We start from the raw sequence: 15,189 nt of genomic DNA, 5'->3' as shown, positions 1-15,189 counted from the left end.
CTTCTTCACAAAAAGTTTCGTTGAAATCGAATTAGCCGTTTCGGAGATAATCGGATTTGAAAAAAAAAAAAAAAACGGTTCTATGGCAGGTACCGTTAATAATGATTTTCAAACAAAATTTGTTTCATTAAAAGATAGACCTTAGCTTAAAACTAACATTTCAATTTTTTAAACAAAATCGTTGGAGCCGCTTTTGAGATACATATTTCAATTTTACTAAAATCGGTATATAACAAGTACCGTTATTTTTGGTCCAAAAAAATTAATTCCAAAAACCCCTCTGGAGAGTCGCCAAATAACGCTAAATACCAAGTTTTGACATTAATCGATCCATCCGTTTAGGGTTTAGGCTGTAGCTTCTTATACAGACTGACAAACAGACGGACTTCCGGGACCTACGTTTTTGGCATTCTCTATCATCGTAATGGCATGGAAAAATGTTATCTCAAATTTTTGTTTTTGTACGAATGCATAACTTGATATATAGTACCTATATCGCAAGTAAAAATTATGTACAAAAAAATCACAAATATAGTCGAATTTTGCAAAAAAAAATGGATTTAATTGATTTATGAAATTTTCATAATCGCCTTAACGAACTTAAACGAAGCCATAGTTTTTGAAATTAATTAATTAATATACGTATAATTAATTTAATCCATAATTTTTAAATGAAGTTATATTTTCAAAATAGGTACCTATTTTTGAATTTAAAAAAAAATTTACAGTGCGAAAAAGACCATCTAAAATTAATCGGATTTCTGCATGGTTCTTAGCCAAAATGTCTTCCGTCTTAAATTAAGTAAAATCTTTTTACTATCATAAAAATAAAAAGATTTTTGTCTTAAAATAATTTCTTGCTTTTCTTGAGTTGATAAATATTTTTTTAAATGTTTTTAGGTTATTATTAGTTTTTTTTTTATGTTGTAGGCACAGCAAAATATTTTTTTAAGAAAAGACTTAACGATTTTCAAGAAAAAAAAAAAATTCTCAAAATTGATTTTTATTGGAAAATCAAGTTGCATTTTTGGTTATCAGTTCAAACCCTTCTAAAAGTCTATTTTTGAATAAAAAAAAAATTAAAAAGCTCAAATTCAATTGATATAATTTAAACGAAAATCTATAAAAAATGAAAAAAAAAAATAACTGCAAATTAGTGTCGTTTCAAATTTCCTTCAACGAAATTTTCAAATGGAATCTATCAGATTACTTTAAAATATTTCCGAGCATATTAAAAACAAAAAAAAACAAATTTTTGAACCAGAATTTTTGACAACCAGTTTTTTATTTATTTTTTTTTTTATTTAAATTTAGTGTTTTTAATTTTTATTTAAAAAAAAAAAAAACAAGATTTAAATGACAGCATTTTTAAGAATTTTTTTTCCTCGAAACGTCTGTTTTGTTTTTTTGTTTTCTTTCCAGAAGTTTGTAAAGTCATTTTGTGAATTCGTTTTTTTTTTGTGGCTTGGTTAAATTTTTCATATATTTTTGTCATAGCCGGATACGTTTTTAAATAAAATGAACAATTTGTTAATTGGTTTAAAAAAAAAATATTTAGAATATTTACTTGAAGTCAATTTTATAAAAAATGTAATAAATAGTTTCGACCCAGGAAAGAATTTGTTAATAATATTTTTTTTTTTTTTTTAAGAAATATGATAGGTATGCCATTTAAAAGAAAAAAAAAATACTAGTCGCCAGGGGGAAGAACAAAATATCCAAAATAATTTATCGAGTTGTTTACAAAAAAATTATTTCGGAAACTAAAATTATTTAGTTTTATTATAACGGGTCACAGACAATCAGAATTTTATTTTACGAATCCTTAACTTGGCCTTTATTTGCAAGTAAACCTGCTTCTTTTCTGCATTTTTCGGAATTTTTTTTGGAAAATAAATTTTTTTTTTGCTCAGAAAAAAAAACGATACAAAAATAAAAAGATTTAAGAAGAAATTTATGTTACATTGACCGAAAAACACTTCAAACGCATGAAATCAAATATTCTATGAACCTTATCCAAGGCAAATAATCTAGAAAACTAATTTTTATATGTTTCAATAAAAATTACATTCAGATTAGTCACCATGACATCCACTTTTGTGGCTGTCCAATATTTTTTACTCAAATTTTCTGCAAATTTTGTTAGCAAAAACCAACTAAGAAAAATAGATTTTTTTTTTTTTTTTCATCAAATTTCTCTGGGTACCTATATTTTAAACCAACATTAGCACAAGTAAAAAAAAAAATTTCATGACAATTCGTTAGTGAATAATAATATTCTCCTCTAAAAACCAGTCAGTTTACATTTTGTTGACCATTTTTTCAAGTCCGAAAAAAAAAATAAAAACAAAAAAAAAATAAACACTTTCCGGTCATTTCATCAAAATGAAAATGAACGAAAAATAAGACAAAAATGTGCACATAGCCCAATTATTTTGTCATGCGATTTTATATTAGTTCAATTAGAAGAGCGAGTCAACTTTTTGTTTATTTGTCTCTTATAGTTACGCTTTCATAACCAAGTAAATATAAACTTAAAACTTGACAAAAAAACAAAAGAGAAAATAATAATAAATTCTTCCTAGCAACTATATAAAAAAGAAAATTACTTAAACTTTCACAATTCTAGAGAATTCATATAAAAGTATTCCGTACAAACACTTCCTGCTGACAAAAATAATGCAATATTATTTCTCTATAAATTTTTTTTTATTCCTTTTTTTTTTTTCTATCCAACAGCACATTAAAAAGTTACAGTTCTTGACACAGTGGGCAGCACTAAGTCGTGAAACAATTGCAGCATCACAATTAGCTACATCAACATCATCTTCATCGTACTCTTCATTGTCTTCCGTTGCAACTCTACACTCGGCATCGTCATCATCTTCATCTTCATCATCGTCCTCGTCGTCAGGACCAGCTTTGTCTGCTCCAAATAACAATGGAACCAGGGGATCAAGCACAGCAGGTAGTAGCAGTAGCAGTAGGTCTTCCTCATATACATCAGCAGCAGCTTCAGCATCATCGTCGTCTGGGGCAGATAATATATTGTCAGCCTTGGCGGAGAACGAAGGTGCATCTGTAATCCTTGATGAGGAAACATTGTCCTTGGATCGATTAAGTTCACTTAGAACTTACATGACAGCTGTTAAGACGTTGCCATTTAATTTAAGAATTTACGGGTGAGTGAATTTATGGTTTTTCTTCTTATATTTCTTTTGTTTTTTTTTTTTTTGTTTTGTGGGGGAGGTAAAAATCTCCAAGGACATTTAATAGTTTACAATATATAACAGTTTGAACGGATGTGGACTATAACCTCAATGATGAAAGCCATCAAGAGAATAGAAACCAATTTAAGACAAATCGATAAATAATTTTTCTTTTTTCTTACATTTGGCATCGTATTTGGGATCATTTTCTTAAATTGTTGGTTTAGCTCTTCGGGAAATTCTTTAATTTTGTGCAACGGTTTTTTTTTCAATTGGGTTTGATCTTAATAGAACAAAAAAAAAATTGTTGGAGTCCTGGAACAAAAGCAGGGGCGTACACTCCCTTGGGGCAAGTGGGGCGGCGCCCCGGGGCCCCCAACCGACCCCAGGGCCCCCTTTGGAGAAAATGCAGAGAAGGAAACTGTTAGCAGAAATTGAGTTACGAAGTAAATTAAAATGTATTTGAATCACTTCGGATACAAGGGAGACAAATTATGTCATTCAGTATCATTGGTCATTGGTAGCCACTCGATATATATTGATTTAATAAAAAGGTTACCCCAGGGGCCCCAAAAAAATAAACTGCTTTTTTAAAAGAAAAATTATAATTTTATCTCAGGGCCCCAAAAAATATTACTTGAAAAATCTTTGCAACCACAAATAATACATTAGGGGCCTCAAAAAAGCAAAAAACAATTTCAGGCCAGGGGCACCAAAAGCCTTTACTTCAGGGCGTCAAAAAAAATTAAATAAAAAAAAATTGTTTTCTTAAAATAAATTACATTTGTTGATGGATTACTAAATATTACTTTAGGAGCCCCAAAAATTATGACTTCGGGGCTCCAAAAATATTATATGAAGGGTCCCAAAAAATATTTTTTCAGGAACCCCGTTAGTTGAGAGGCAATCAAATATTAATTTGGGGGCCCCAAAATCTATAACTAAGGAGCCCAAAATTATTCATCAAATTTTCTGATGGCATGACAAATATTATTTGAGGATCCTCAAAAGGTATTACTTCAGTGGTTCAAAACAATCAAATGGAAAATTAAATATCAATTCAGGGGCCCCAACATAAATACATCAGGGCCCAAAATAAAAACATTACGTTATTGGTGGCATTTCGAATATTACTTCAGAACATAGGCCCCAATACCTATTAATTCTTGGCTCAAAAAAAAAAATTATATTTTAGGGGCCTCTAAGCACTTAATTTTGAGGCCCCAAAAATAATTTTTCAGGGGCCCCAAAAGAAATAAACTATGTTTGATGATGGAAAATCAAATGTGTACTGTACATGTACATATTACTTCAGAACAGAGGCCCCAAGAACTATCAATTCTAAGCTAAACAAATTTTTATTTTAGTGGTCTCTAAATATTGAATTTTGGGGGCCCCTAGTACAAGTATTTACTACTTTTTTGATAGGAATTTTAAGTAAGTATAGCAAAGTGCATTACGAACATATTAAAATATAAAAATAAACCTAAAAATAAATAAGCCATACAAAAAAAAAAAACAAAAAAAAGGTACGTATAAACCTACTTTTTTGTATCTAAGGGGCCCCCAAATATCAAAGGGGCCCCAAAATTTAGTCTTGTGTTTATTTTATCGTTGATTTTATCCTCTTTGAAACCAAATAGACTTGTGTTGATGGGTTTATTAAAAATGTTTACAAAAGATCAAAAATAGTCCCACAATTTTTGGAAAGAACATAAGAATGATTACCAAACTCAATTTATAAAACTACTAAAAAGTCTTTTCTCTCATTAAAAAATTGGGAACTTGAACAAACGTTTCTTCCGAAATTCATTAGTATCGGAAATGATTTTTTCAAAAAGGTAATCTATCTTACCAATGCTCAACCCGGGACACATTCACGGTAGCATAATAATAGGATAGAAAATTTTAAACTTAAAAAAAAAAAAGGATTTAAAAAAAAATTTTTTTGGACTCTTTTTTTCTTAAAGTTAGAGTTGTAAAAAATAATTTTTTTAATGATTTTGTTTTCAATACAGATTTAAAAAATAAATATTGCAAATAAAAAAAAATGCATTAAAAATTAAATTTTCTAAAAATACAAAAATTTCTGCTTTGAAAAAAAAAAAATTCAATGCAAAATGTGTGCATAAAATACACAATCTTGACTACTTAACCATGCATTAGATAGGGTCGAAATTTTAAGAATTTTGACGAATACGAAAAAAAAAAATATTAAATGCATCCATTATGCATTAAATTTTTTTTAATGCAGATATTTTTGTATTTGGTGGGCCATTCCAAAGTAACGGAGAGGACATACTAAAGCTTGTTAATCTCGTTGAAAAAGCAATCCTTTTTTTTTAATTTGGTGTGGGCTAATGATAGAGTTGAATTTTTACGAAAAACTAATTAAACGTAGACAAAATATTTCCAGATAAAGACGTTAAAGGGGAAGACGCGTACTCATCTTCTCCTTTACCGTTTTTGTCTGTTAATAATTTAGCTACTTTTAATTTGTTTTTTCGTGAAACTTCAAACGTCTTTAAAGTTAAAATGGAATGTCCGATTTGCAATTACTTTTTTTTTATATATTTTTATTTGCTATACAATTTTATTTTAATGTAAATTTTTAGTATTTACAGTACCTAAATAATTTTATTAAATTTCAAATGCATTTTCTGGAATTGATATTTTTAAAAACCCTTCTAAAAAAAATAAAGTCTCGTAGTTTTACGAAAATATGGAATTGATGCCAAAATCTTTCAGTTTACTATTGCTTGTCAAGATTCAATATCCCAGCAGCATGTACAGAAATTGGTCCAATTTTAATAATTCAAATAACAAAAAAACAGAAGTACTCGTGAGTGGGCTATGGATAAAATTGTTATTCCAAAAATGGCTTTTATTTTATTTAAAGAAAAAAATAATTTTTTAGTTGGTACTGTTTTTATTTACCACAGAACCGTTTTTTTTTTTTATTTTTACCAAACAAGAATTAAAAATGAAGTTGACACAATCATTGAAAGTCATGAAAATATAAAAATCTTTGGCTATTTATTATTTTCTTTGTCGCACAGTGGTGCCTTTGGTGCTTTTTGGCTTCAAAAATCATTTTCACGGCCATTTCTTGATGAAAAGTCATGAAATTTTGTACACTGAAGTACCTACAATAGGTATACAAGAAATACGAAAAAGCTACTAACTTTTTTTTTTACTCAAAATGGTGGTCCCAAAATGGAGGACAGAATAAGTGTTTAAAGAATCTTGGGTGTTTTCATAAACGTCTGCCTCATAGGGCTGCGTTAGACGTGTTCATAAAGTCCGATCTGCGATCGGACTAACTTAGTCCCACTGCTGTTCATAGACGTCATTATGTCCGTCAACGTCGGGCAGATTGCGCAGCCAAAATTTTATATCTGCAGAACTCGCGAAGAAGTTTATTTGGATCTTGATTCGATGTTTTTATTGTTAATAAATATAAATATTGTAAAAAAAAAATTAATTAGAGCAAATGTAAGTATTGTATAAAAAAAAAAAAAATTACTAATTAGGGTGGTGCAAGAAATGTTTTTGTTTTTTCATTTTTCGAAAAATTTAGATTTTAATGACACAGAAAATTTCTAAATCGTAATTCTTGATACAATGAGTTTAAATTGATTTTTTTCACATTAGTGGGCTCAGAAAAATGGTATATTTTACATTTACTCTTGGAATTCAACCGAAATCGATTTAATTAATTTAATATGAATTAAATATCTAGAAAAAAGCAATTTGCAACTAAATCTATTTGAACACCCCAATCAAAAATATTTTTTTTCATCGATAATTTGTTTCAAATGTGAACCACTCGTCTTTTTTTTCTTCCGCTATGAAAAGTAGAAGAAAATATGTATTTTTTTTTTTTGCGCCATCCTAATGTAACACGGTTTACAAATTTTCCATGTTATTAAAAACAAAAGTAAATATTTTTTGTTTATTAAACAAAACTCATTCTGTGGTCATTTTTTTATTTTTTTTTTCTGACGTTTATGAACACTCAGTGACTGCTGAAAATTGTACTAACGCAGGCCTGCAAACATTCTGCAGAATTGGTGTGTTCATATTAATGCAGCAAAGCAAAAATCCTATATTTCCAAAGTAAATTAAATTTGTATTTTTCTCTTTTCTTCCATAAATCTATCAAATCAATTGTTAAATCTTTAAATTTCAAATAAGAACACAGCCTTGAAAATCCCTTTTCAAACGTATATTTATTTGTCTTCCCTAATCACATGATTATATACAGTTAAATTCCTAATTCTTTTAGAAAGGAAACACATAGTAACATTATACTTAATAATAATAATCGCAGTTTTGCACAAAATTAAGATATGTATCCTCATTCGTCGTCGTAGTCGTTTCCATCCTGTTTTTTTTTTTTGCAATAATATAAAGTAAAAGCTATGCCTTCTAAATACACACAAACACAAGCACATATTTTATCATGTGTAAAACACAAAATGTGATCAAAGCACTATTTATGGGAAATGATGCCATGGCAATTTATCCTAATCCAATTATTATTGTCCTCTCGCACTTTACGTACATTACATTACTCGTACACATATGCAAGCATATTTGTATAAGTATGTGTGTGTGTTGGCTTCTATCTAGTTTCATATGGCAATTAGGTATTATACCAAGTACAAACTCTACTCGATGTCATAAGTAAGAAAGGATTTACTTTTTGATTGAATTATTGCACAAAAAAACCAAGCGAAAGGAACAAAAATTTAAAATGGATTTGTTACATGGGTATTATCGATTTAAGAGCACATTCTCGTAATTTTCAGAAGCAGGAAAATGTGCTATTTAACGCTGCCATTATGTGTATTAAGGATTCAAGGATTGATTTATTTGAGAAATTTTGGTGTATGAGTACGCAGATCAATTGTTCAACTTGAACAATTTTAACTTGACGAATCACAATTTTCTACTTGTTAACGAAGTATTGACAGTTATCAAATTGCGATAAATTTTAAGGATTTCCAAGCAAATTCCAAGAAGATTACCTTACTTCTTTTACAAGTTCAATGTTCCAAGTCGTAGTTAGTATAAGACATCTCCTTTTGAATCAAAACCAAGTCACATGTTTACTTATTTCCCGCACGTTTGATGAAACATTTCAACCCTAATTGCAACTCGAGAAACGTGAATTGGCTTGATTATTATTATTATTATTCTCAACAAATGATTTCCAATTTAAACAGAGCTTCATTGCATCGTTTCAAAATCAAATATCCTAACTAAAAGCAATTCCTTCAAATAGTATACATATATGACGACTAAAAAGGATATTGGTCTTTTGGCAAGAAACCATCATGTCCTTTACACATGGGAAGATACAAATTACAGAAAAGGGTTTAAACTATATGAAGAGATATTTTGTGATACACAGAAACTAAACAAGGTAAACAATGGAAAGATGGTTGACAACATTTAGGAAATCCGTCACAGGAAACATTTTCCAGAATGCGCAAGGTGGGAGAGCAATTTCCTGGTCTTCTGATGATGGCAAACAATCTGAAACCGTATATCGAGCTTTATCGTTAGAGACTAAATCTTAATTCCTAAGGCATTCAGCAGGGTAATAAAGGAAGCAATGACGCGACGTTCCTATCAAATCTAAGGAAAGCAAGATAAATCTTGGCAGATAATGATCAATATATTGTTTATTGATATAATATTCTCTGAAATAATATTGTAAATTAATATTTAGTTTAATTGGTTAGGTAAAGTTTTTAAGATGAATTTTAAGGGTTGGGGTCAAAATTCTGCCGGGGTCAAAATTCTTTTGTCAAAATTCTGCTTTCAAAATTCTGCTTTACAAAATTCTGCTTTCAAAATTCTGCTTTTCAAAATTCTGTTTTTAAAATTCTGTTTTTCAAAATTCTGCTTTTCATAATTCTGCTTTTAAAAATTCTGCAAAAAATTAAAAAAGGGTTTGGAAAATGTTAAAAAGCGCGCGCTTTTTAACATTTTCCAAACCCTTTTTTACTTTTTTGCAGAATTCTGTAAAATCATCTTTTTGAAAAATTATCTGCTTATTTGATTACTTACCTACATAATTTGTCATTTTTTAAATGCGAATTAATTTTTGTTTTATAAATGAATAAATTTGAAAATATTAAGAAAAGGTTTTTAATATTAAACATTTCCGAAAATAACTAAAAATTTATTAATTTATCAAATAAAGATGAATATTCAAATTTTGAATAAGAAAAGGAATGTACAACATCGGTTCCAATTAGTATACATATTTTATTTGAAAGAAAGTCAGTATATGCATTTCAAAAAATATTTGCGACACTTAAATAAAAAAATTTAGGAAAGTACCAATGTTAAATTACATTAATGATGTGTATTTTTCTTTAGTTAGCGCATATGCTATAAAAAAAAAAAAATAGAATTAGCAGAATTTTTTTGTTCAAATATAATGCTGGCAGAATTTTGAAAAGCAGAATTTTAAAAAGCAGAATTTTGAAAAACAGAATAGAAAAAAAGCAGAATTTTGAAAAACAGAATTTTCGCTAAAAAAGCAGAATTTTGAAAAGCAGAATTTTGAAGCCAGAATTTTGACCCGATCCCGAATTTTAATTGCCAATTTAAATCACTTATTACTGTTTTTTGTGTTTCAAAGAATTTGAGTGAAGGGCTTTTGAACCTCAATAAATGGTTTAGCTCAGCAAAAGAAATGTCTGGTCAGTACCTACACAGAGAAAAATATGACCCGCTAAAAACTAACAGATTGCCATATTGTTTTACCGTCCATACATTTCATAAGGAAATCTTATTAAAATCAACGATTAATAAGGTTTTTTTAAGGAGATTTCTTATTATTTTTATAGAGAAAATCTTATTAAAATATGACTGAAAAGTTGATTTTTTTTTGCAACTTAGCACTAGAACAAAAATCGCGATCTATATTTTCATGGCAGGTTGGTTCAGGTGGTAAGGTGGGCGACTAAAGATTTGAAGTCTCCAGTTCGATTCCCAGCCTGGTCATCTTTTTTTTTATTTTTTTGCAGATTTTAAAACAATAAGGAAAACCCGATTGTTTTAATAAGGTTTCCTTCTTGGATGAAAACCATAGAGAAATCTTATTGTTTTTGTTCTATTTTATGTGGTCTATTTTTCTCTGTGTAAACCGAAAAAAAAAAATATTTCTAAATTTTTTGTTGCGCGATATTTCTTAGAACTACGTGATAATGGTTGTTTTTTAAATCTTGTCAAATAAAATATTTGAAAACTTGAACAATGGAACTTTCAAATTCAATTTTTGAAATTTTAATACCAGCATTTTCCACTTAATATAGCCCTTCAAAAATCACTAAAAAAATCGAGAAAATTATGTTATGCATTTTTTCCACTAGTGTAGGTAATTTAAAAATTATTTTTAAAATTATATTAAACCAAGTATCCATTTTAATTTCTTTTATAACAAAGATTTTTTACAAAATAAAATTTTAATTGTTGGAGTCGTTTAATAAAATTTTCAAAAAAAAGTTGGTTTGGCATTAAAACGAAAAAAAAAAATAAACAACAATTATGAAATTATTTATCAAAAAGGTTTATATACAAATTTTCGTTTAAATCGGTTCAGTCGTTTGCCAGGAAGTCAGAAATAAATTTTAAGTAATTGTATTCTTCAGAATGGTCATCTTTTAAAATTGCAAATACACATATTTTTTGACCAACAAATTTGTTTTTCACAGAAAAAAATATAAAAAACAATTCTAGGAGTGGCCATCTTTAAGGAAAAATATTAGAAAAATTTGACACTTTTTGGGGCCAAGTGAACACAGCTTTCAGATTTGAAAAAAAAAAATCAACCTTCCTGTCACCATTTCAAAACTTATTTACAACCACAATAAATCCAAAATTATAATTGACATTATTTCCAAAAATAACTACAAAATATATATTTTAAAAGACTTATCATCATCACACTTCTAGTCGGTATATGTATATAAAAAAAAATAAACTTTCCATTTCCAGGGATGACCTCTTTTCCGACCAACTTTACATGGACATTACTTTGTCGAAACTCCTGCTCAGCATAATGGCCAATTCAACAATATTCGCCTCAGTGATATCGTACAAAAATTTGAAAAGTTTTCTACCCAAAACTTATTTCTCACGTGGCAGGTAAGTTTTAAGACCCACAAAACAACATAAAACTACTACCAAAAAGGTAGAAAAAGAGGTATACAATTGCATGGTAGTGTCATCTTGATGTTGTATGGTAACTTTTGGAATTAATTTCAAAGAGAAAATATAGTTTTTGATGACACAATGGAAGATCCTTTGTGGCACGTACCTTCGTTGCATACAAATAAAATAGTGTTGTGTTGTTTAAAACTTAATCAATTTTGTATTTATTTAGATAGATACTGAAAGTGAAGTTTAGATACTTTTTCTCTCTCCCTATCTTTTGTGTTAAAATATTTTCAAAACAATAAGTAGACTTCATTAAAATTATTACAAGAAAATACACAAAACTTTATAGATTGTGGCACAGCACAACACACGCATTGTCGCATTGTTTAATAAGTTTCAATCCAAATCCAATTAAAAATTCTTTGTCCAGCAGACAAAATATTTTAAATGCAACTCTCATAATAATTATAATAGTTCCTGGCGTTTTGTTGTAGTTAAATACACGTCGTCGTTGTGCGTCGTTTGGTCGGTTTGGAATATTCTTTCACTGCGGCAAGGACGAACGACAATGACTATGGACGCAGACACGGCCTGAGGGCTTATTCAAATTATAGTAACACACACAGCAGGACTTAGTTCCCACCACCACACAAAGAGAAAGAGAGATATTTATTTTTCGGTTTCATTCCTGTGTGTCCCAGACACAGACTAGCAGACATTTTGCCTGGGATATTTGGATGCAATTAAATTTTATAATGTTTAATTAATTTTTTTGAAATAAAATTATTTTTTAATTTAAACATACTTATTTTATTTTTTTTAATTTAATTTTAGTGATTCTAAAGATACTGATTATATTCTGGCATCTCGAGTGGTTCAAACGTGGCTTTTTCAATCGAATCGTTCCAATGACAATACAAGAGAGCCATTAGATTTGCCATTGGATGTTGGACATGTTGAGATTATCTTTCAACATGAACCAAGAGACATCAACAGTGATTGGATACCAGTTTGTGGGTAAGTAGGGGAATTTTTTAAATAACCTCCTGGAGGATTAAATATCCTAGGAGTTAACTTATTAAAAATAATTGAATTTTCGTAACAATTGACAATTTCAACGAATTGTATCAATATGAAATTTTTGTTTTTTTTTAATGTAAGCGAAAAATTTCTCAGTATTTTGTTATTGGCGATAAGCGATTTCCGTTCAAAATATGAATTTTCATTTTTTTCCCACGAATAATTGAATGTGAAATTTGTTGATTTTAATTTTCTCAGAATAAATTTAATGCAATGAGCATAGAGTAAAAATGAGCCGAGAGCAAACAAAGTTAAAAAGAAAACATAACAAAATGTGCCGCCGACAAATATTTAATATTAAAAGTTATGGTAGATTTTTTAGCGGAAATTTTTGATAGTTGGTTCTTAGGAATATATTACTATTTACTAGTTACTATTTAGTAGTACCAAACAAAAATATTATATTATTTTCTCTTTCATATTAACTTACAGTGGTGGAAAAATAACTGAAACACGCTCTTTCTTTTCAAAATACATATATGTATTAGGTGGGTCAAAAAAATCGAAATTTTTTTTTTTTTGATTTAGTACTCCGAAAAATCGATTGCTAGACCCCTCTAGAATATACACACCAAATATGAGCTCTTTATATTAATGGGAAGGTCCTCCTTCTAAACGGTTAAAGCAATCAATTTGATGCCAAGGAATTTTTTGTAGAACGTTTAAGCCCCTACAAGAATATATCTTGCTAATTTGAAAATAATGAAGTTTCAGTGAATTAGAAATTTTTTAAAAATATAAAATGTTTTTATATTTTTTTTTAACTTTGACTTCGAATATCTTTAGAATGGTTAGATTAATGAAAAAAGTTAATAAGACCTTTTTTGTGGAGCAATCAATTTCCAACAAGAATATGTCTTGCGCGTTTGATCATTATAATTTTTCAATTTGTTACAAAATTAAGAACAAAAAACGAATTTTTAAAGATTTTCTTGATTTTTGGACCTCAAATATCTATTCAACGGTTAGATAAACGAAAAAAGTGTAAAAGGCCTTTTTTGTAGAGCGTTCAATTTCCTACAAGAATATGAAAAGAAATTTGTTAAAAAGTCAATTAATAAAAAAATTATTTTTTTTTAGTAGAAGCTTGATGTAAAAATGGAAAATTGCAAAGCGGAGGACCTTCCCATTAATATAAAGAGCTCATATTTGGTGTGTATATTCTAGAGGGGTCTAGCAATTGATTTTTCGGAGTACCAATTCAAAAAAAAGAATTTCGATTTTTTTGACCCACCCTAGTATGTATGTTCTTAATATAAATAAAAAATATTAGAAATATTTATTAACAGAGACATTTGAAGAGCTCGATGTTTTATTAAGGATCTCCTCTTTATTGCACCTCCTTTTTCTAAAACGTAAGGGGTTGGTCTGTCAGGAATTGTTAAGGACGTTTTATTTTATTTTTTTTTTTTTTTTTTTTTTCGGAACATGTGGCATTTTTCGAAGACTGCAACCACATAAACCAACTTATAGAAATCAGTTGGTGATAGTTCTTATTATTAATTGTACGTTTAATTAATTCACCAAGTTTTGCAAATGTAAATGCTAAAAATCAAAAACAGGATAATTCTTAATAATTTTTCCTCAGTGTTTCTAATCATATTTCCACACAAAATTTGACTATATTTTAGATTTTTTGCAATATTTTTCTTTTGTTGGATAAATTCTACAATTATTTTCCTAAAATGTTACAAGGATCATATCATCACTCGTGTGTGCTAAAAATTTGTTAAATATTTTGTATTTATAGTAAGAACAAATTACATTTTGTAAACAAAAGAGAACGTTTCTAATTATTTTGCCACCACTGTATATCAAAAACTTATGTCAAAAACGCATCCAAAACAAGTCAAAAACGCCTCCAAAACGCGTCAAAAACGCGCCCAAATCGCAACCAAGGTGAATCCAAGACGCATCAAAAACGCGTCCCAAACGCTTCAGAACGCGTCTGAAACGCGTCCATAACGCCTCCAAAACAAGTCAAAAACGTATTCAAAACGCGTACAAAACGTGTCAAAAACGTGTCCAAAACGTGTCCAAAACGCGTCCAAGTCGCGACCAAGGCGCGTTCAAGACGCATCCAAATCGCATCCAAAACGCGTCCAAATCGTCCCAAAGGCGTCCATACCGCGTCGAAAAAATGCATCCAAAACGCGTCCATAACGCCACCAAAACTCAAATTCCGGTCAAATTCCGGAGAGTTGCCAATCAGCCTATAACGTTTCTTTTAATTATTATCTTTCTAATCAAAAAATGCAAAAGCATTTGGCTGGTTTTTGAATATTTAAACACTAAAACATTGATGATCGGAGCACAATACGTTAAATATAATTTTGGAAGTATTGTTTTTGAAACAAAAAAAAAAAAAACACAATTTTAAAGGTCACAGCTTTCCGGAATGATAATTCTTTTGCTCGCGATTTCTTAAAAAAAAAAAATCATCAAACAAATCCGCATTATCTATTCTCGATTATGAAAATTATTCTAAAAATAAAACTTCTTAATTTTATTCAAAAGTCCTTTAAAAGTTTCTTTTTGATAAAAACTTTACTTAATAAAAAAAAAAAAAACAAAAAACATTCTAAATGGCTTTCAAATCAAAATCACTTCCTCACCAACTACAAAAAAAAAAAAAAAAAAAAAAAACATCATAAAAATGACCCTGCGGACTTTTGTTTACTTTGTAAACATTGTTTTTCCTTTGGCCACACTCTGTGCC

At 29.0% G+C, this 15,189-nt stretch overlaps 1 protein-coding gene across 2 annotated transcripts in view; it reads left to right on the top strand.

Moving 5' to 3' along the window:
* The window catches only part of LOC129920238 (uncharacterized), a 222,849-nt gene that overhangs the window by 181,524 nt on the left and 26,136 nt on the right, over positions 1-15,189 (top strand). For both annotated transcript variants that reach the window (XM_056001497.1, XM_056001496.1), the window contains 3 exons: positions 2,740-3,182; positions 11,229-11,378; positions 12,225-12,407. In XM_056001497.1, coding sequence (XP_055857472.1) covers positions 2,740-3,182; positions 11,229-11,378; positions 12,225-12,407 — 776 coding nt within the window. The remainder of the gene's footprint in view (positions 1-2,739; positions 3,183-11,228; positions 11,379-12,224; positions 12,408-15,189) is intronic.

Source organism: Episyrphus balteatus, chromosome 4 (assembly GCF_945859705.1).
Source record: "Episyrphus balteatus chromosome 4, idEpiBalt1.1, whole genome shotgun sequence".
NCBI classification, from domain to species: Eukaryota; Metazoa; Arthropoda; class Insecta; order Diptera; family Syrphidae; genus Episyrphus; species Episyrphus balteatus.
The sequence above is the reverse complement of the archived record's forward strand: the minus strand, read 5'-3'. Positions and strand labels throughout refer to the sequence as shown.